Genomic DNA, 23,075 nt, shown 5'->3' with positions numbered 1-23,075 from the left:
CTACAGTCTTCCAAAAAAACGATGGAAAGCAATTAATTATAGCTTCATGAAGAGTAGTGTAGTTTGCATCTGGAGAAGTAATTTATATGGAGTAGCATGAAAGGTGCATATTTTGTCAGACTGCCATAGACCCCTGGTGAATGATATGGGTCAACTGGAAAGATTAAGTGCCTTCAGCTGCTTACAAAGGGTGCAACTCAAATATAAATGCTTTCATATTAGAAACAAATCCAAATCAAACAAATAACTGCTGGAAATTATGCAACCATTTGCTAAATAAATCCATATTTATCCAGCTATACTGGAGACATGCAAGCAAATTTTAAGCAGTTGTTTAAATTTGTTCCATCAAAATACCCAGTTTAAATATTCATTATTGCCTTGAAAATTTTGTGTTCATCCTACAATGTTATACCAACATACACATTCAAAAATATCACAAGGAAAGGACTCATACTAGACTTTTAATATCCTCCTACTAACCTTAGGTGGTTTAAAAGGATAGTCCGGTGAAAACGTAATGTCAAGGAAGAAAACGCCACCTTCATATACTGACCCTGGAGGCCCCAGTATAGTTGACCTCCATTCATAAATGTTGTCTCCTTTGGGTCCAGCACTAAAATAGAAAACAAACAAAAAAAACCATGATGACCACATACAGTTAAGAAAATGCTGCATCAGTAATACTCTACTAGCAGTACCACTGGTTTTGCAACAATGCTGTAAGTTAAAATTGTGTATCACATTTATTAAGTTAGTCCTGCATAACATGTCACTGGCCTCCTAAGCTCTGTCAGTGAAATGATATATTCAGCTAGGAAGAAGTATTAAAATCACATTATAAATTATTCAAATAAGCACAGAAAATTCCTGATCATCTTATCTCAAATATTTTAGTGGGCAAATGTGAAGTATTTACAGTACAAGGATACAGAGACTTTGCTGAGACGTCTTGTCACTGTCTTGCCTCACAAGCCATCCTATTTTCACCTACCTCCACATCCACCTACCTCATCAGTCAGTAGCAGTGTAATTACACACATTATTATACAGCACACACTGTACTAAAGACAGCATGGTACAAATGACCTTGCAGCTTCACTTTCTAAGTTACTATCCTAAGGACTCCTCCAGTCACTAGTACAGAAGGCTGCTTTAGTCTGCAACTGTTATGCTATCTTAAAAATCATAACAGGAAGCTGGTTAAAGTGTTGGATTATGTCAATTCAAAGTCCTCATTTAAAAACACAGTACTGAAACAATATTTAAAATGTACAGAACATAACCCTATACACAGAACAAGTCTCTTACCTACACACTCAATGCCTGGAAATAACAAATTAAAAACTACTAAAATTTTTGGGCATTACTATTCCAAAAGCCAGTGTAGCCTCCTTTCATACAGCATAATGCTTGTCCACAGAAAGACATATTTTACGCAGGGTGGCTTTGGCCTCTTAAGAAATACGAAGACTTCTTTTTGGTTCACAGCCTGCTTGTACAAGTCACTGATACAGGACCTGAATTTTAATTAGGACCAATTGGGATAGTGACTTCTGGATATCTGATTAATATTTTCCACAGGAATGCAGTGTTGGTAGATTTTTCAAATAAATGACGTGGTATTGTCTTAGGGCATTTCTTGTGAAACTATTCTCGTTATGTCTGCAATAAAAATTTCCACAGTATGTAGGGGTTTGTGAAATAACCCTATGTGTAGAACAGATGAAAGCTCTTGTCTATGCTCCATGCCTCACAATGTACCCAAGGCATACAATTATTATACGACATCATGTCATGTTCACTGCTCAACTATTCATTTTGTTCACTGAAAGTTAATAAAACCCTCTTTCACCTGAAATTCCTTGGGCTCCCTTCATTAAAACTTCTGACTGCATGATTCCCTGCATACAACGCAGTGACTTAGTACTGTGTGGCGTAGTTCATTAGTCATGGTACCTACATCAATTTTCTATAATAGCTGTTAATGCTTCTTGGCTTTCTAAACTACATGCTTTCTTAACAAAAATGGGTTATAGAGAATATAATATTATGGAACATCCATTATCAACCAGCCATAGAAACAAAACTAGCAATTGTTTTTAAAGACAGAATCTGGCTTTTCAAGTGTCACAATAGCAAAAGTCTTGCCATCCATCCATCCATCCATCCATCCATCCATCTTTCACAGTGTCTGTAATACATCAGGTTGTTAGCTGCCAAACAAATTTAATTTACCCAGTTCTCAGTTTGCATTAACCTTTGAATAATAAAGCACAGCTGAGACTGCTGTAAGAAACAAACCAGAGAATGAATAATTAAAAACACCTCCACTGCCTTTAGAAAGACCAATCCCAAGTCAACAGGGAAGGTTTAATTGTGACTGAACTACGCATTAAGGGGCTAATTGAACTCTTTATAAGCCTGAACAAATGTGGGACTACATCAGTGCTATGGTATACAAGGTTCACAGAAAGTAAAGCCCTTAAAAAAAAATAAAAATAAGGCAATTAGTTCAAATACAAAAGGCAAGAAGCAGAGGCAGTCTAAATCTGACACGAAAAAAAGCCTACATCATGTGAAGGAAATCCTTTCCCATTTTCTGCAGAAAAATGTTCTAATACTCGGAGAAGCAATGACTCAGTTGATGCCAGCAGGTTAAAATGGAAGTGATATAAATGTCAATCCCAGACAAATGGTTGGAAAAAGCAAGTAACAAAAGCAAGCCCTGTCTTTATTAGAGCTTATTTAGCCAGCAGGGTATGCTTGGGTCCTTCTTGGGTTTGAGCAAAGCTCACTTTTTTGATCAAAACTGCCTCTGGTAGTAGCATTTTCATAATGTACATTATTTTTATTTGTTTTGCCTATTTATTTAATTGCATTAACATTTGAAATGAGCAGTCATTAATTAAAATAGTTGGAAAATGCTCCATCTGCCAGTTGAACTGTTTCGGCACGTCCAGCTACAAGCCCAGCCTGATCACATTCTGAGGATGCTGATTAACATTAATTGAAGGTTTTCTTTGCAAATGAGAGATGAAGCTTTATTAAGTATTATTATTAATTTGAAGAATAGCTGGAATTGTATGGAGTGTGGGTAGACTGCTGTTATCGATGTTGCCTGTTGGAGTGCTTGCTGGCAGCAGGGCTGTTCAGCCCATGTAAAATACTGATTCATGTGCACAGTCAACAGCTGGTATTGAGGGCAACAGCATGCACAAGCATAACGTTTTTTTCACTTGCACATTAATAATACAAAAAGTTTGACAGGTGTATTATCTCTGTTTCCTTTCTCTCCTAATTGTTAAGCCTTTTATTTATCCACATTATTGGCAACAAGAACGACAACTCATCAGGCTTCACAAGAGAAAATTCCCATATGTGCAAGACCTCAGCCAGAGCCTGATTCTGTAAGGTTTATAATGCAAGAGGATTTAATTGCCCTTCTCTCTGCATGGATATCTGCCCGGCATGCTGCAGCCCAAATGGTTTACATTCACTGTGATTTATATTCCAGCTCTATTAATGTTACTGGCAACCAAACCACGGAGCTCAAAGAAAGCAAACTAAACGTCTCATTGCCTGAAGTCCTGTCATCTTTGGAAGGACTGATTCAGATGTGCACCTGCTCGGAAAAGGGCAGGCTAACTCTATTTGAACTGAACTGACCCGAGCCAGAGCACATACATGCTCCGTGCTGGTAATCTGGTGCTAAATTGGTCAGCATCGGGGACAAATAGTGGTGGCTGTGGCAGCTCCAGGTGGAGGTGGCTGAGTTGTAAGGATTAAGTTAGGGTAAGGACAGAGCTGCTGTCCGATCAGCAGTTCAGCCTCCCAGTTCAAGCTCTGTTTCTGAAGCCCTGGTGACTGCAGAGCAAAGCAAGCAATGAGTCTGGCAATACGGATACTGTGGCATGCTGGATGGCACTCCCAGCACTGCTCGTGCCACCTCCCAGGTGGGATCAGAGTGGGTGCAGCAGGGCAGGAAGGCCCTGGAGACTTCCAGTTATCAATGGCTCATCAAGAGACAGCTCTTTGCTGCCTTTACTCCCCCATAGCTGATGAAACATCCCACAGAACAATGCCTCTTCCACCTGCTGGGGAGACCCATGCTTGCTGGAGGAGCTGGGGGAGGCTGGATGTGGAGCCTCTTTCAGAAGGACAGCAGTACTGGTGTGTGAAATTTAGGCGAATTAAGTCAATACATGTAAAATGGTCTGCTCTGTACTTCGCCCTCTGCCTCTCCTGGTATACTTCAGTTCTGCCTCTGCTTCCTACATACATACTTGCAAGTGAAATGTATGCACATCAGTTGCACTTAGCTGCAAAATACTTTAAATGCTACTATAACTGAATTCATTTTGCTTTAAATACGCCTAATGCACTGAGTATTTTCCATTCCCTCAACATGTTTTAGGCAGGCAGTCACTTGAAAGTAGTGCTGCTAAAAACTGCTTGTCCAGCACAATGCATAAAAAAAAAAAAAAGAAAAAAAAAGAAAAAGAAAGAAGGCTTTCACTGCATTTAGAACATACTAAAATATTCAATTTAAAATTATGCTGGTGAGCTGTATGTAAACAACAGCATCTATGAGACATACCAGATGAAAACCTATCTGGAGAAGTTATGAAAGTACAGTTGATTTTTAGTTTTATCAGAGTTGATTTGTATATAAATTTACTCCATTTCCAGAGTATAAATCAAAACAGTGAAAATACAGAAGGTCAAAGAAATAATGGTACCCCACATGTTTATCAAGTAATCATGTGGAATAAGTTAGTCAAAATAATGTTATTATTTCCTAATCTAACTTATGTTTCTTGATGAGGGATTGCATGCTTTCCCGGCATCTATAACTGAGGTAGCATAACCTCAATGCTGTGTTTCTGGTGACATGGAAAATAAGGACCATAAGGAAAATAAGTTTGATGTCTTCCTTTCTACTCTTGGTCTCTAATCTAGCTGGAATACACTTCTTTTACAGTGTAAACGTATCCTTTAGCACAAGAGAAAGGCAAGCCTGTAGCACAAAACAAAGAAGGAAGAAAAGAAATTCTAACTTCAGTTACCTTCTAGTTCCAACACACGAATGGTGTGTGGAGGGAGGCAATACAGCCAAATAAAACAGGAAAGCAGGATGGTCGGGAAGCCTTCCCATTCCTCGGGACTCAGAAAGAACTGGAGAGGTTCTTCTGGACTGAGTTAAATTAATTTTTATCCTCATCCTTCATAATAGGGTGGAATAAAGCAGGACCAGGCTGCTATACTAACTTTGTCCATGGTAACTCACTTTCTGTGACATTCCTTATGGCAATTCACTTTTAGTATGGCATTATCTAGTCTGAACTGCACCAGCACACAAAAACACACCTCAGAACTGGGGTTCCCATGCATGAGGTGTAGTCCATGGCAGACACAGACCCTCTCAATTCTCTTTGGTAACATACAATAGCAGAAAGAAGAGGGTCACACCCTGGACACTTTTATTGCTTTCCTATTACTACATGGAGCCTTGACTTTACTGTTTAAGAGATTTCCCTCTGAGAAGGGAAGCTCAACACAGAATAACCTTCACTTATAAAACATACAACATAATTTTTTGCAATCCTGTTTCTTGCATATCTAAAGTTATGCTGGAGCTGATCCTGCCTCTAGCTGCCCTCAGTGAATGCTTCTGAGCCCTGAGGGCAAAGTGGATACAAAACGATGGGGAGATTGGCAAAATAATTTAAGAGTGCAGCTGGTGAGAGAAGAGGATGGATGTGGCAAAACAGAAGACTACAGATTCAGCTTTCAGCAAGATACATCTCTTAAGAAACTCAGATGAAGGCTCATTAAAATAAGCCTGGTATATACCTCTGTTCTCCTTTCTGAATGTGGTGCTAAGCAGAAGTGTTGCTTGGGTCTGCACCACAGCGCAGGGCTGTCCCTGTGCCTGGGGACTGCCAAGCGACCAGCAGTGGGGCTGTGCTGGCCAAGCGGTTGCTGGAAGACCTCTGATGGGAAGAAATAAATCAGTAGGAGGCCAGCTGAAGCTACCATTACCAGGTGACCTGCACAACCAGCCCAGCCCTGTTCAACAAAACACAAAAATAGTACCACTGAGAAGCATCAGCATCATGCTCCTATAAGGCAACTGTGGTTCTCAGCCCTGATTTCCCACTGCTGCATCTTCAGCATTGGAACAGATGCAGACATCTGGTCATCTGCCCTCCTGCCATTTCTCTCTTTTTGGTATTTTGGAAGCCACTTGGTCCACTTCCCTGCTTCTCTCTCTGCATGGTAAGAATTCACTGTTCCTTCTTCATGGAGGATGCTTCCTTCTTTCAGGTTCATGCAGATCCACCTCTCCATAAACACCCCCTTTCTTTTTCTCTCATCAACAGCCATCAACACATCCTGCTATTTTCTGTCTTTCTCCAGAAAGGATGAGGGGGTGGAAAACAGTGCAGGGGGATTTTATTACAGTACAGCAGTTAGTGATTTTGTTTCTTTACTTCTCTGTTGCCCATCTTCTGAGATGTATAAAATGAAGAGCAAGCAGAACGGGTGCTGCAGCAACACTGGGGTAGGGAAGGGAAAGGGAGTCACAGCTGCCTACCCAGATGCTCCAGTGATATCAGTAGGTACTTTTATAAATGTATGTAATAAACAGTTGCCACAGCAGCCAAAGGAATACATTTCTACAAAACAAAAACAAAGAGATAGCAGTGAGCACTGAGACTGCCTGTGGCAATGGGCACAGTTGTATGGTTAATAACATCTCTGCTATGAATAAAATTAGCAGCCTAGTCTCCTAGCAGTAAAATCAAAGAACAATTAAAGAAATAAACCCCTTCAGAATCAGAAAGAAGTGCTGTACTTTGGCTATAATATTGAAGACTTAAACTATCTTCAAGAAACAAACCTTCCCCAGATTTGTACCTTTAAAACATGTAACCTCTTCTCTTTCCTCTGGAAACTCCTAAAACCTTTTTTCTTTCTTTCTTTTCTTTTTTTTTTTTTTTTTTTAAATTTATCTTCATCTTACTTTGTTTATCTCACTTAGTTCATCTATCTAGTGCAAAACCTGCTATTATCAAAATACTGGGAGGTACTCATGGTTCTTACTAGATTCAATCTAGACCAAAGCTAGAGATTTTTCAGCACTAAATTTGAGGCCTGAATTACTCTAAGAAAAAAATATTTTTAAAGACGTGTTCACTTTCCTTTAACTAGACCCTACTGCAGAGAAAAAGCTTGGCTTTCCATCATCTAACACTCAAACTTGGGTCTATGCTAGATCCATCATATTTGGTCATCCTGCTGTACTACCGGGAATTTATGTATGTTGGAATATCAGTATAATTAGATGAGGTAAGCACCATTTTGGGGTATGTATCTTTCATTAGACTTAATTATTTATAATGGAAACTGAGGGTGAAGCAACTGGGCCACCTGTCACTCAGAAAGTCTTTGGCAGGAAGAGAGATTCAGACCAATTCCCTATACCACTTAGCTTCCATTACAGTGGGAGAATTCAGCTGAAGAATTTGGGTAAGACTTTCTTCACATTCTTCCAGTTCTGTGATTGAGATCATTTTTCCATAAGAAACTTAAAAAAAAAAAAAAAAAAAAAAGTACTTTGAGGCAAGCAGTAATAGAAGAAGGATATTAAGACATTTTTCTAACTCATGCTACAATCCCTTCAAAGTGGTTATATCCTGCTTTTATCAAATGCTTTTTATTGAAGTCAGTTACCATTTTCATCTGCACTTTGGAACCAATGTGTTCATGGTAAATGTGACTGGAAGAACACTGAGGACTACCGATCCCAATGAGCTGTCAAAGGCACAGCAACGTATTACTGGGTAATGCTAGATATTGTTCCGTATACTTACTGAGAGCAATTGTGTTCCATACAGTATGGCATTGTTTCACTGTTAGTCTCCTCTAGTTTTAGCAATATGTTTCTTAGGGGGTACATTTATCACCAAAAGTGATACACTATTTAACTTCGGGGCTTCCAACCACTTTCTTCCTTGCAACAAACCTGCAGCACACCAGCTCAGCATGCCAAAAGTCCGTATGAGGCAAATTCTTTTTTTTTTTTTTTCTTGTGATTAAAGTTCTCTGCCTGCCTGTCACTGGAGCCATTAAAAATTATTAAGGGAACCCGAAACACAGGTTCCCTCCTGCTGAAGCTGTGTTGTGTTTAAAATTCATGAGTTTTGTCCACAGTAAAAACAACAAATAGATTAAGAACAAAGCGAATGTCACTTAGTTAGTAGATTTTATTATTCTCTTCTAAGTAATAACACTAAAAAGTATTAAAGGTATCCCAGCACTTTAGTAGACTGGTATTATTCAGAGAGTACTTCGATGCTTTTATTCTCTAAAGTCCTGTCTTCAGAGCATTTCTGAGACAGAAACCATCATGAAGAGAACTGCTTCTTAATGCACAAAACAGTTATTTATATTATAGTATCTACAGCAATTTATTCATTGCAAACACCATTACACAGTGTATGATCACAGCATGCTGAGTATTCACAATGAGATTTTAAAAATGGCAATTTTGTTAAGTATTCTCCACTTTGTTCAGCTGAACAAAATTACATAAAACCCTTCACAGAAGGCTTTCCTTGTTCAGCGCCGGAAACAATGATTTGCCTCCTATTACATATCTATAGGCTTGATTCCCTTTTGCCATGTTTTCTTTTTTTTCTTTTTTTTTTTTTTTTTAAAGTAATACCAGTTTCAACTCCTTTATAAAAGTAGAAATGACCTGCATAGTTTAAATAAAATATTTATCAGGCTGATTTGTCTCTACAGTAAATTCTATCAAGCATAGTTTGTAGCCACATTTTACAAAAAGAGGAAAACACGAGTAACTAGGAATGAAAAACACTACAAATAAATGAATAGATATTCCTGGGACCTTTTAGCATGACCTCCAACCTTGCAACTTGAGAAATGACATTATTTCCTCGTAATTCCCAATTTGCTTTTCCCTAAGATTTCTTTTTTTCTTTCCCAGTACAATAATTTATTTTCCAAAATGTAACTAGTTTTTAATTTCACAACATTTCCCCTTGCTCACACCAGCTGTAATTTAGCATTCTATCTTTTCCAAGTCAAACAGCAAACATGACACAAAACAGTGGGGTGGCACCATCAGGCATTATATTTTGAAATTCTAAGTCTAATTTAAAAGGATGAGGTGACTGAGTGTGGACATATAGCACAGAAACCCCACAGCAGCCAGAAGATTTAAGAGGTGCAGTGGAGAAGAAAGCATTCTTTAAAACAGCACTGCCTTTTTAGTTTCTGTGGAAACCTTAGAGGGAGCACAGTGGAGAGAGAGAGACAGGGCTAAGGCAGCCCAGCTCAAAGAGACAAGAAAGACTTGTAATTCATGCACAGAATATATTGAAGCCTTTGGATATGAAATCAATTTCATAAGTGATCAGTTATATAAAAATAATTCCAAACTCCCGCTCTTCATCAGAAATGATGAAAAATGAAGAAAACAACCACACACAAGGTAGTAGTGATGGACGGATTGGCTGAACTTCAACTAAAGTCTCTTTCACTTTCTGATGAGGAACTGTGGGATTTCCCTGCTGAGCTGATTGGGAGACCTTACGTCAGGAGTAGACTTGGGTTTTCAGCTTCTGAGGTGGGAGAATTCAGATCAAGGCAGGTGTATATATATATATATATATATACATACAGCAGTGCATACCAGCCCACCCCACGGGTAGAAGGCTCTCTGTTTCCACTACACATACAGGGGGTCAACAGCAAGTAGATGAGGTGGGGGAAAAAAATGCACCTCCATCACTCATCCTCAGTTGTGCGTTACGTTAAAACTAATAACTATATAATGACTATTACTACGTTTTATAATATTTACAAAATGAACTGCAAAGCAGCAGCACATCCGGCATATTTTTAATGCCTGCCCATAACGTATCTATCTCACCTACTGTTACAGTATCAAATGCCAGTGGAATAAAAACAAAGACTTTCACTCTTTCTCCAATTTTCCGCTTTGAAACTGTAGAAGGTGAACTAACTTTATGAACATCTTGTGTTAAACTTCATCAACTGTTTAACTGTTCCATGTCCAGTATTCTTGATTTTCTTATGATTAGCTTATATTTTAAGTATGAATGGCAAAAGATTTTCAAGCATTTTAAATAGGTTTTTCTGATATTCCTAATACATAAGGAAGATATTTAATTGTAATCCCTTTATTGTGACCAAGCTAATATTCATCCTTCTCTATGCAGGATTCTGGACACAAGATAATAGTGGCTTTCTGAGACTGCATTTAGTGATGTCCAGAACTGTACCATATAATGATATAACTTGCAGAAACTTGTGGTAAATAAATTCAAACTAATTAGGTCATTAATTTTGGTTTCCAACATCAGACCAAAGATGATTTTATATTTTTTAATACATAAAATTAACATAATACATAAAATTTAATACATAGAACCAGAGTATAACTATGCTTTTGAGGAATTTTTCTGTTTCTGCTACCTCTGATCTATTTAAACTTGACAACATTTGACTACCCTTAGTTTAGCATATTGAATTTTTCATGTTATTATTGGCCATTAAATTATAAAATTAAGTAAATAAAATAATTATGATGCCATACACTTAACTACTGAAGCAAAACCTCTTTAGACATCATCAAATGCCAGAGAAATTCAACATGGTTATATAAGGATTTTTTTCAGTTGTATCCAAAAAAAGATCTCTACAGTGTCTTATTTAAAGGAATGTCAGTGTAAAGATATTCTGCAATACTCATCCAGTTCAGTAATTGAGAAAGATTTATACAGAAAGATTTCTAATATATGCACACACACATTCTGATGATTACGAATACTACAAGCAAAGCAGAAATATTTTTCAATGACTGTATACTCTCCGTTCCTCAGAAAGCTGGTTCTGTATAACCACTAGTCATTGTTTCTTTCCCCTACTTGGAAATAATTGACCAAATTGCCTATAAAGAGGTTTGATTTGCTCAAGCCTGTCATCTTTAATAATCCCATCTACAGGCAGTTGTCTAAATAGGAGCCTGGAAATTTTGAAACCTTATGCAACAAAAGTGATTGTGTAGCTTTTTCTGAAGTGGCCTAATTCTGGTATTTCCTTTTTCTATGTTTTAGAGTCTTAGTTTCTACAGATAAGCTTAGTTTCTACAGATAAACTGGCCCAAAATATTAAAAAGGGAAAGCAATGAGAGGAAAAATCAAAGTTCGTTTTCACAGAGAGAGATCTGAAGCATCTGATACAGCCCTGTGACCAGCAGCACAGCTCTTCCGCCCATCCTGTAAACAGAGGAACAGGCTTGAATACAGACTCCCCTAATTTCGGCAAGAGATTCACACATGCTTACATGTGAATTGCTTGCTTACACAAGGAAACAACTCTATATTATGGCATAGATTAACTAACATGATGTTAAACACATTATAAAACAAGTCATTTCCTCCTGAGTAAACAAGCCTATAAAGCCAACAGGCACAGAAAAAGGAAATTTGATTCTGAAATCCATATACTTCAAAAGCAGATTCCTTTTATTTAGTCAATTTAGTTAAGAGGCTGTCTTATTTCTCCAGATCTCTGGTAAACAGAAGAAAATATACTTGGAAATTGTTGGCAAACTGACACGTTTTTGCAACATTTGTTCTTCATTTGAAATTATTCTCTTATTTCAAATATGGAAAGCTGCCACCGGAACAAGGTGAAAAAAAACTTAAAATTTCCCAACTTTTCACTGAGACTGGTCACCCCCATTGCAGACCACATTTTGATTTAGCAGAAAAAAGCCACTATATACAGGCAGTTTTATCTGTGGTTTCCATGAGGACTGAGGAATTTGTACCACTTGACTGACCAGTCCAAATAAATGTGGAGTTTTTCAGGAGTGTTTAAGTAAGACTGGGTGCTGGTCAGGTGGCTTGTTCTGCTTCATTAGAAAATTGCCAGGGCTTTTTAAAGTACCCCTTTTCTGGGGTGGGGGACCTTTCTGGACATGGACAGTTATCCATGACAGGGTAAACAGAAAATAAAATAGACAGGAATTTCTAATTTCTCTAACAATCAGGATAATTATCTCCAAGAATCTTTTAGGGGTGTCTCTGAGGCTGATGTTACAAAGGGGCTTACGCTGGACTGAGCTTTGTGTTTTCAGGTCACTGGAAATCCTCTCACAGTCAGAGCTGGAGTAATGGAGTAAACTTGCTATCACTGTCAGCAGCTCAGAAATGCTGGTTGTGCCACAGCCTCCACCATAAGAAAAGCTTTCTGATTTGTTTTGCAGTAGAGGTGAGTTTATTTAGGACATATGAGGCTACGTTCTTCTCAGTACACCAATCTCCACTGCAATCCCAGGACCTGGACTTCAGATTAGAAAACCCTAATAGCTTAGTTTCATTCCTGGCTTTATTCCACAGCATTAGGATGAAAAGTAGTCCTGGGAGGGATAGTGGCAAAATAGGATCAAGAAAAGAAGAATGTTTGCTTGTCATTTGAGAGCTATCATGGAAGTGTAGGGCTTGTAGGAGCAAGTTTCCAACCACTGGGACTGTCTGGGAACAGAGATGCACCCCTCTGAGGGCAGGTACCTGTTTGTAAAAGTGGTCCTTACCATAGACTTGGAGTCTGTGGGATCAGCCTGCATGATCTACTCTAGAAGCAATACTTTCTCTAATGAAGAGTCAATTTTTCTAATTAGTACAGGAGAGGGGCAACACTCTAACCTGCAAGTTGTTAACAACCAATCTCGCAGAAGAATTAAACTTCACCAAGATAAACCGTTTTTTTTTTTTTTTTTTTTTTTTAAATATATATATATGTATATAAATATGGTGTACGTTCCCTACGTCAAGATGCAATACCATCAATAGTTGAAATTACCATTATAATTTCCTCGGCAACAACAGTTTGGAATCCTTACTCATGCAGATGTTTTTTGCGTGATAAAAATTACGTTACTGTTATTTTCTTTCCCGTTTTCAGTTCCAGCTCATCTCCCTGGTTCAGCTGCCCGTGATACCTTCTCTCATCATCACTTGTAATATTATTGGTGGTGTGCATTCACTGCAGTAAGTGACAAACGACCAGTCTGAGTCAGAGCTAGACCACACAACATGATGCTAGTCATTCTGAAATTCACAATAGGAAAAAAAACATGTAGCTTAACCTGTGAACACCAGAGTTATATTACTTGTCTTTATCATACTGCTTATCTTTATTGTCCTAATCATGCTTGTTTAATTCTTGTATATTCAAAGCAAACAGCAGATGATTCCAATTACTGCACTCTGGATTCACAATAACATGGATGCATTTCTATAAATGATTAATAGTGACACATGTAATCATGTTATGAACAATGTCTGTTACACTCAGGCTCCCTCCAACTTATTACTTTCAGAAAGACTTAAGTGAAATTAAAAATATGGATTTAAAAACATGTATGTACATATTTTTATTAATGGTGGGGGATTGAAGAGCATCTGGGATGGATTGGAGCATAATGTGAGGAAATAAAGGAAAAGGATTAATCACTAGCAAAGAGTTGGATTTATACAAAAAGAGAAGTTGTTTTCTCTTCTTTGTGGTATTCACAAGAGGGCAAATATGACTGGAGCAACTGGCTATGAGCTACAGAAACGTTCATCTTGTGGTTTCTGGTTCAGTGCTGGCCTAGATGGCGTTTGTCCAAACTCTGAGTACTTGGAGGCTCTTTGGTGGTCTGTGAATATATATATATATATATATATATATATATATATATATATATATATATATATTTTTTAACAAATCCACCTCTTAGTGGACAAATGTCCCAGGTCATAAGAATATTATTGCTGATTGCAACCTCTTTGGCAACTCTGCCTGGATGGAAGAAGAAACGCTCCTTGGCTGTGCGTACAACCTCGTGGTTGAGGCGCTGAGAAGGCTGTGGGAAAACGTGCCGTGCAGCTGCCTGTCTTCGCCAGTTATTCGCAGGGTATGTGGAAATGTGTCTGTACTAATCCCTGCAATGGTCAGTTGGGTACTCTTCACAAACACTGCTTTGACTGTAATAGTTTAAACAGAAAAAGGTCTTTTTTTTTTTTTTTTTTTTCTCTAATGCAGAGGGAAGTTGCAGTGGAGACATTTAAAGCCTTTAAATATTTAAAGACTGTTTAAATAACTCAGCTATGATCAAAATCAGCAGTGGTTCACCTGCACTGTTTGTAATAATTTAGCAGAAATCTAGCTGTCTGAGAAAGATTTAAATATACAACTTTATGTATTAAGAGGAAAAAGTGTTTCTCTGTCAGATTGTATTGAATCACAACAGTGTGCATATGTATTCTCGTCACTGTTTCTGCACTTTTTCTGCTTTTGATGCCTTCAAAATAATCTTTTTTAAAATTAATATACTTGCCAATTGTATATTCTGGAAGGGAGAGCAGCTGTTTCTTCACAACTGTATGCATAGCCTTTTGAAGAAAATTTTGTTTATTAATAGTAATCTGTTTTTCCTAGCTTTGCAATTTCTTAGATAATAGGGTAAAACACAATTTTCCTTTCATGTTCTCTGCATAGTGAAGAGACAGATGTGGCTGCAAGAGACTACTTATGCTGAGGGCAAAACTTGGTACTGTATAATGTGACTTAATGACTAAAAAATGTGTATCATTTATAGATAGCATGTATTACCCAGCTAATATATCATTATGGTCAACGACTACAATTCCCTGCCAGTCAGTAAAAGGATTTGGAATTAAATCTGCTTTTATTTTACTTGTTCAAGCAGACACACTGAAAGCAACCAAACTAACCACATGAGTAACACAAATGGGACTTAGTTCTTGCTCTTGATCTTCTTCTAGACAGAAGCTCACATACAACAATATATAAATCAACTTAGAACATAGAACTGAGAGAAAGGAGGGAAAATCAAGAGGACTGCAGACAGGCTATTTTACAGCTGCATAGACATGTAAACACCTCCAGGAACTTCACTTAATAAAGCCAGCTACTTTCAGCTATCACTCCAAAGCCCATGACAATCTTTGCCTGAAAGCATTTCTTTCTCCCCCAGGCAGCACTATCAAGTCAGCGCAGTTCCCTTGAAACACATACATGCTGTATTTAAGGCCAAATGTATAGCATATGCAAGGCTGGAGATGTGCTCTGAGGACAGCCACCCACCACTCAGCCACGCTAACAAATGTTCTCACGAAATGTAGCAAAAATGACCAGGAAAATGTCAGAACAGAGAAATTCCCTGTAGACTTTAACTGGTGTCAAGTGACACTGCTGCGTAACAGAGGTGCCACAAGCTCCACATGCAGCTGATCTTGAATTACCTCAAGATAACGATGTACACAAAGAAACAGTCAACTCAGCAGTCTTTAATACCCGAAGCACCATTTCCCTCATGGGATACTTCAGACTTATTTTCTTCCTCCTTTTTCCTAAAAAGACCAATGTGATTTATATGTTCCTTTAAAGCACTGCTGTTGGCCAAACTAGGTGTATTCAACCACAAGGCAGAGAAGATGTGAAAGTCAACTTCCCTGGAAAGCAAAGGCTCACCAGCACAAGATCAAGAGTTGACTCTCTCAGTGATGGCAGTAGCAAAACTCCCACTGACTTCACTATGTTGAGATGCACAGACAAGAGCACTGGTGAGCCACCTGTAAGCACGCATGATGTGCATGCAGTTGTGCTTTCAATTTTAAAATCTCCCATTTTAGTGTGTCTCATAAAAGAATCTTGCATGTGCAATTGTATATTCAAATTTGTGGTGACCTACTTTAATTTTTTTTCAGTTTACCACAGTAAAGTATATTCTAAAGTATATTCTAAAACTGTATTCTCAGATCAGAAAAAAAAACCCACAAAGCTTCAGAGGCAAAAAACCTCCTACCAAAGACAACTGGAACTAATGTAGCTGTGGAAAATCCAATGTACTAATAAGCAGGGGCAGAAGGAAACCTGCACAGACTTTGCAGCATCTCACTTCTGTTACACTGTGTGTCATCCTTTCATTAAAGGCACTCAGATGCTCTGCATTCCTCCACTACAACAATGGTAAAATAGGCTTAAAACCAGCACGGGATTCTGGGCCTGTTAAATGTTGCAGTGATTTCTACAGGGTCTGCTAGGAGCACAAAGGGCAGCTGTTGCTTTAAACTTCTTCATTGCTTTATTTAATATTCAAATATGAAGTTCATAAGCACAATTAAAATGTATGTTTTAAGAGGGCTGTTGATGGTGAAGCTAAGGTAGAGAAACACAGCTGTGAAGCTGCTGGATGAACAGCTTCCTTTCCACATGTTCCTAGGAACACTTCAGAGAGCCGATTCTCAGAATATCTGGGGTCAGATCAGTCCCAATGCAATAAAGTGGATAGTGGATAACTATGATGTGAAAAATGCAGTGCATTCATCAAACACTTTCTCTCATTGTGTTTTCCAAGAAAGCTTTGGCCATTGTTAAGGGACAATTCTAGTATTTCCATGATCTCAAGAGGTGAAGGAAGAGGCACAGGAAGAGTGCCAGGGCATGGAGGAGCTCCCACACTTGCTCCACAGTGGTGCCAAAGCCCACCAAACCACCAGAACCCCACCTGCAGCTGCCTGGGGCCCTCTCCAAGAGGGGCATCCACCAGGGACAGGCACTACTGAAAGTGAGTTTTCTCTATTTAAAGAGTATCCCTATTTTCATTTGGATTTTTACACTTCTTTTCAGTTCATCAATCACAGTCATTGTTGTGGATGCAAATCTTTACAATTTCAAAAAATCGCAATGCTTGAATATTTTCTCCAGAGAGGTAAAACGTGCTAAATAGCACTAGAAATGAGAAAAAGAAACTAAAAGGAAGGTAAGAAGACTGGCCTCAAGGTCAACTTTCTTTTATTTATTTTGGTGTGCACTTTTTTAAACTTGCCAATCTATCTATACCAATCCAGTGCTCTGGCTTGCTGCACTACCAGTGAATAAACTACTCAAATAGAAACAATGCCAAAAAATCCCATACCCTTTCAGAAACTCACTCTACTTCTCAGCCACTTCTTCCTCAAGAGTCCTGAGCAAAGAAATACCGTTTCTGTTGAAAATCAGAAAACTGAGATCCTGTCAAACTGACAGGTGAACTAAATTTATGTTCCTTAAAAACATGATTGTGTAATTGAATGGGGCTCACAAATGTGAGTGGCCAGCCACCTCTTTGGATGTGACCGCAAATACTTCATTTAAATACAGGATGATAATATTTACAAATAGAAATTAGACACAGCATGTATTTCAAAATCTGTCTGCCATTGTCCAGAGGTTTTTGTGGTAAACAAAACAGTATAAACAGTGGGAAGTAGCAGTGGCTTAATTTTATTTTATTTTATTTTTTGTAAATGAGCTAGTATTAGCAACATCAACAGCTACTACTGTTGGAGAATTTATCTAAAACTTTGTAGCACTCAGAAGCCCACATATCGTATTGTGTAAATAATTTTATGCCTGAAATTTCATGTACTTGCAAAAAATGACAGGGCAGATTTAGTGCAAGATAGATAACACTACCATAAATACAATTTCAATTTGTGATTACCAATTTAGACAAATTAGGATTTCCCAACAATGCTAATCAAAAGTTTTGTATTGGCACATCTCTTGTCTAAGAAATTGGTGACTTTTTTTCATCCTTTTTCATCTGTTTCCCTGTAATAGCCACAAGTATTTTTCATTTGTGGGCTATAAAACATTATAGTTATTCATTACATATGGCATTGGCATACTTGTTATAGCTATCTAGTGTACATTTCAATACCAAAATACATTTCTCAGTTTAATATACTACTAATGAATCAAATAAAATTCAAGTGGTTTGGGGCTTCAGCTGACACTTTAACTTATTACCCCCATAATCACATCAGGAGTAGAAGTGGCCTTGTAACTCTTACTGCATGCTCAGGCAACTGTAGTGAAACTCACTATAATATTCTCTAGTAATTTATCACTCTGGGGTTTAAAACTACTTCCAAATTTTAGAAAATGTATTTACATGCCTAATAATATCATTTTTCCAGGGAGTTTCTGTTACACTAGCCAACATCAATGCCCAAGAATAAACATCCAAAAAATAGACATGCAAATATAAATCCAAAATTACTTCATCATTTTAATGAAAAGACTTCGTTTCTTTAAAACATTTCTTGTCAGTTCACCTCATCAGAAACTGAACCAGAAGCCCCTGACCAGAGAACAGTGACATGCAGCCTTTTTCTTCCTTGCTGAATAGATTTTCAAACGCTTCAACAACCCATGGTCAGAGAGCAGCTCCTCATTCATTCAATGGCATTACGTATAGAGAGACATGCTAAAGAGAAAGAAGCATGGTTCTGAGTACCACCTAGTCCCTTCCCATGGGCTTCCAACTACTGCTGAGGAGAAGGCCTGGGTTCCAAGGGTTACAGAATAATGCTATAAAGCTGCCTCCCCACAATCACATGTACCAAGTCTTGCAGTCATTGCTCTTCAGTATGTAAGACCTAATAGCATGTTGCTGCAAATATTTTCTTGTGGGTGATGCCAATGAAAATATTCACAATACTCTAAGGACGAGTCATTAATTATCTTCAGGCCTTACAAAATGTTAGGACCTAGAACCAAAAATATATATGGATGTGAATGTTTTTTTTTGCCCAGAAAGCTACTTAAGGATGAGAGCTTTGTAGGACGTACGCTTCCAAGCTGCAGTTTGCAGTTTTTGACAGCTAAGTGAAAAGTCTGATTTCAGCAACTGAAATACATTATTTTAGCGCATTATTTTTTCAGCCAGTACACTACCAATACTAATAAGAAAGGTCTATCCCATTCTGTTGGGCAGTGAATAAACTCAATTACCCAAGGGTAGAATATTTCAGAACAAGTCCTAAGAGATTCATGTTGGATTTTCAGAGGGTTTTGTTGTTGGTTTTTGTGGGTATGGAACATGAGATTAGTACCCACAGCAGGCAGAGAGCACAAGGCTTGTTATCAGTTCAGCAAGAATGCTATGATCAGGTTTTCATCTGTTCAGCAGAAGTTCACAAACAGGACATCCCGTGTCGAACATCTGCATCTGCTGTACTGCGTGGGAAACACGTTTGAGGGAACGGGGTGACGGGACCTAACAGCTTTGCTACAATACTTTGGCGTGCTAGTGGCTGCCTGTTGTAATTGACTTTTTGCTATAGAAACAGGCTCAGCCTCATTGCAATACATCCTGCAGGGAGAGGAAAATGAGAAAACAGACTGTGGTACCTCTAATGAGCAGAATACTTCTGCCCATTTTCACTGGTTATAAGGAATCTATTTATTCAAAGATGGGTGAGCAAAATCTCTGTCAACGGGTAGAATAAACACTACTTAGAGTGGAACCATTTGTAATATGCTTTAATTGGCAATGTTCCCTTAATGAATAATATAACATCTCTCATATGAGGATTCTGCAGCTCTGTGATTTTTTGTCCCTTTATTAGAGATATGAAAACTGATGCACAGAATACATTTGCTTAATAACAGAGCTTAGAATAATACTACTTTTATATCAGGGGGATCACACTTGTCTATAGCAATGCAATCAGAGCAAGAAAGTAAATGTAAGACCCCCATATAGTTAAAATCAACATCTTTTCTTCAGAACAGATGACAATATAAAATATAAATTAAAATTAAGTCTACAAAAATTTACGGAAAAAAAAATCTTTTGAAGAGTAGAAGATACCTGACTGTTTAGAAACAGTGTTTACACTTAATTAATTAATTTATTTATTTTTCCTCTGCATGAAGGTATGGTAAGAGGTTCAGTCAAAAAAAGAGGTGTTACTTAGGATTTTTGTGGTCTACACTGTAGCTTGTAAGACAATGGCCAGACAGACGATGCCAAAATGTCAATAAGGCTGTCTTTCAAGGGGACACCTAAAGGAGTTCTGCACAAATTTAATCTGCTCCAGAGAAAACACAACCTGAAGTGATGAAGTCCACTCCCACAGAAAACTGCCGGGTGTTGATAAGGAGAGTTTCATTGCTAGCTCTAGTGCGCAGTTTATAGTAACAGGAAGGTCTCGAATGAAGAAAGTTTTAACTCTGAAGTTATCTTTAAAAAGGACTTTTATATACTCTGTTCTTCCCATTTAAATTGAACAGTACCTATCATATATGCTGTCACTCTATATTCAAAAATAACAGGACAATCACAGTACATGAGGTTCAATGGGCACACACACATTTCCAAGATTTCATTTTCACTAGAATGAACACCTACTCCTCTGCATGTTCCCCAGCGTGTTCTTTTCAGAATATATACACTTTCAAGAGTTTATGTGTACCAACTAGAGCTGCTTGCAGCAGAATGAAAAAAAAGAAAAAAAGGTTCTAATACATATGTATGTAAAAACCCTCTCATAAATCAAAGTAATGGGCCCAACATTGTCATGATGCAATTCACTGACTCCACTGGAGTGGTACTAGCTTACTTAAGAATTAAATTTAGCTCACTAAGATTATTAGAAAAACAAAAGACTGTGGAAATAATCTTTGGAAATCATGAAAGTGAATTGCATAAAATCACAGAGGTGTAAAAGTCTAAATACAAATGAAAAATAGTTACCCAAAACTCTGTATGGGCAACAAGACCACCATTATCAGTATATCACACGATGAAACGCAGCACACATACACTACCACAAAATCAAGAATAAAATAATTCCTTGAAATTCAATGCAGAAGACATTTTCCCCTTAGAGAAAACTGTATGAGAGGCTTGCTCTCTTCAGACAAGACAACAGAAAGAAAGGGAATGAAAAAGTAAAAAATGGAATGAAGTAGGTAAAATTTCTGCATCTCTAAACGTTATCGAAATTTAGAAAATGAAAATGTTGCATTACAAGATGAGGAAAAAGACACAGCTGCTCGAAGTCAGTCAACTCACTTATCTATGTCTCAGAAAATACGTTGGGTCTGCACTTTGTCAATCTGCAGAAAGTAAAGGAGTCTCTTCTGACCTCATAAATGTGTGAGAAATGGATTGTGCACTGATGTATTCAGCTCATGATATACTTGGCACCATCTAATCTGTTTCTCACAGACCCAGACACATCTACCCTACAGAATCACATACATCTACCCTACAGAATCACGTATATCTACCCTGAGAGTAATTTCTATGGAATTTCTCAAAGTCAAGAAGAAAAAGCATTAATTAAGCAATAGGTGTGTCACAGTGGTGTGACGTTGATTCTGGGCTAATTGCCTGACACAGCTGAATATAGTGACCACTGAACATTACTATCATGGCTCTTCTGTGGCTCTGGACACAGAAGAGATAAATTACAATGAGGCAGGACTTCTCAAAACATGTTGGCAAAGTCACATTAAAAAGCTATGAAGAAATGATCTCTTCAAAACTTGTTTATGGCCTAGAGGTTTCAGTCAGTTTCCCAAATGGTTTGCTATCCAGATAACCACTAAAATTTGTAATAGGAGCATCTAAAGAGACTGTTATGTCTAAACATAGAAGGAATGAATTTGTCCTGGCGTTATATTTTGACAGTCATCAAAATTAACTTCTGACAGAAGGTATGCGAATTAGAAATAAGGTGTTTATTCACTAGGCTAAACAAGATTTTGCAGTATCACGTTCATTCATTCTTACCTAAGTTTGTGTGTTTGCAAGATTGATGTATGGATTGTGTGACTGGACTAGACAGTAGAAAGAATTTACTGTTCTTCATATTATGTTAATGTTATTAAAAACATGTATGTGGAAGAAAACCCTCTTATTTTTTTCAGTCTGAAGTTTTTAACACTGAAACCTCTCTTAATTTACCTGGCCATTTGAGAAATACAATCATGTTGTTCTGTATCAGATCAATATCTGCATCCAGTGACATTGAGGCAAATATATCAAACCTGTTGCTATGGAGTGGTAGTTTCTTGCATGAATTGTTTCTAGAATCGGTACAACAATTTTGTACTTTTTGTATACGTGACATCTTCAGAAGTGATGTAACCTCAGAATCATTTTGAGATCAGCTGCTTTTCTTGTATCCTGATGACTTTCTTTAAATAAGTATCAGTATGACCAATTGGCTCTACTACATTAGTGCAACTTCTAGAGTAAGCAGGGCTGGCCACCAAGCAGATGCTTTGACAGCTACCCGTTTAAGCAAAGAGAGAAGGCTGTAAGAGAAGAGGCACCTGTTTCTTATTTAACATTTCTCATTACCTCTTCAGTGGTTTCTGCTTGCTGACAAGCACACAACCTATGCATCAGCAGCTAGAATTACCTATTTGTTGCAAGTGTGTATTTGCTGACTTAATGTGTTCAGCATTTGTCACATACACAGAGGACTTGACAAATACAATCTTCTTGTCCTTACTTAATAATTTTCTGGAGCAAGAAATGACTCAGGTCATGATTCTTTCTTACTGAACTTGTTCCTTACTAAGGTTTTGTGCCAAAAAAACAGCTCACAGCTATTTCCCTTTTCTAACATACAAAGTCAAAGTAAATTTCCAGCTGGCAAATGAAATGCAATGTTGATGAGGAATGCAATATATTTAACACTTAACCTTTTAACATTTGACCTTTAAAGCACAAAAAATATTGCATTTGAGATATAGTAAGTTTGTCACTTATCCACATAGCCATATCAAATCAGGGAATGCAGTTGTTAGAGCTGATTAATGTTGACTTTGCAGTTTCATGATTTTTCTATGTGTTTCTCATAGTCTTAACTCTGTGAAAGAACATTGACAAATACTTGACTTCTCAGATATGTTCTCCTTTTAGACCACTATCCTCTTGTGGAATTATCTTACATATATTCCAATCATATTGTGTTTAACTAAGATTTCTGATTTTACCTTCAAACCGACAATGTGTATAAAAGCAAACATCTGAGAACTTGACATTGAAATACTCTCTAAATCCTACCAGTTTCATACTATTGATAATTGCTGTGCCAAAAGTCATCATACTCTGAACTTCCTTCATTCTGTTTGGAAACATCCTCTAAAAT

The 23,075-nt window shown here is 37.7% G+C and overlaps 1 protein-coding gene across 1 annotated transcript in view; it reads right to left on the bottom strand.

Moving 5' to 3' along the window:
• The window catches only part of LOC309874940 (ubiquitin-conjugating enzyme E2 E2), a 212,912-nt gene that overhangs the window by 37,852 nt on the left and 151,985 nt on the right, over positions 1-23,075 (bottom strand). Inside the window, exon 4 of the mRNA XM_082753757.1 lies at positions 484-616. Coding sequence (XP_082609883.1) covers positions 484-616 — 133 coding nt within the window. The remainder of the gene's footprint in view (positions 1-483; positions 617-23,075) is intronic.

This window comes from Aythya marila, assembly GCF_965140915.1.
Source record: "Aythya marila genome assembly, chromosome: 2".
Lineage (NCBI taxonomy): Eukaryota > Metazoa > Chordata > Aves > Anseriformes > Anatidae > Aythya > Aythya marila.
The sequence above is the reverse complement of the archived record's forward strand: the minus strand, read 5'-3'. Positions and strand labels throughout refer to the sequence as shown.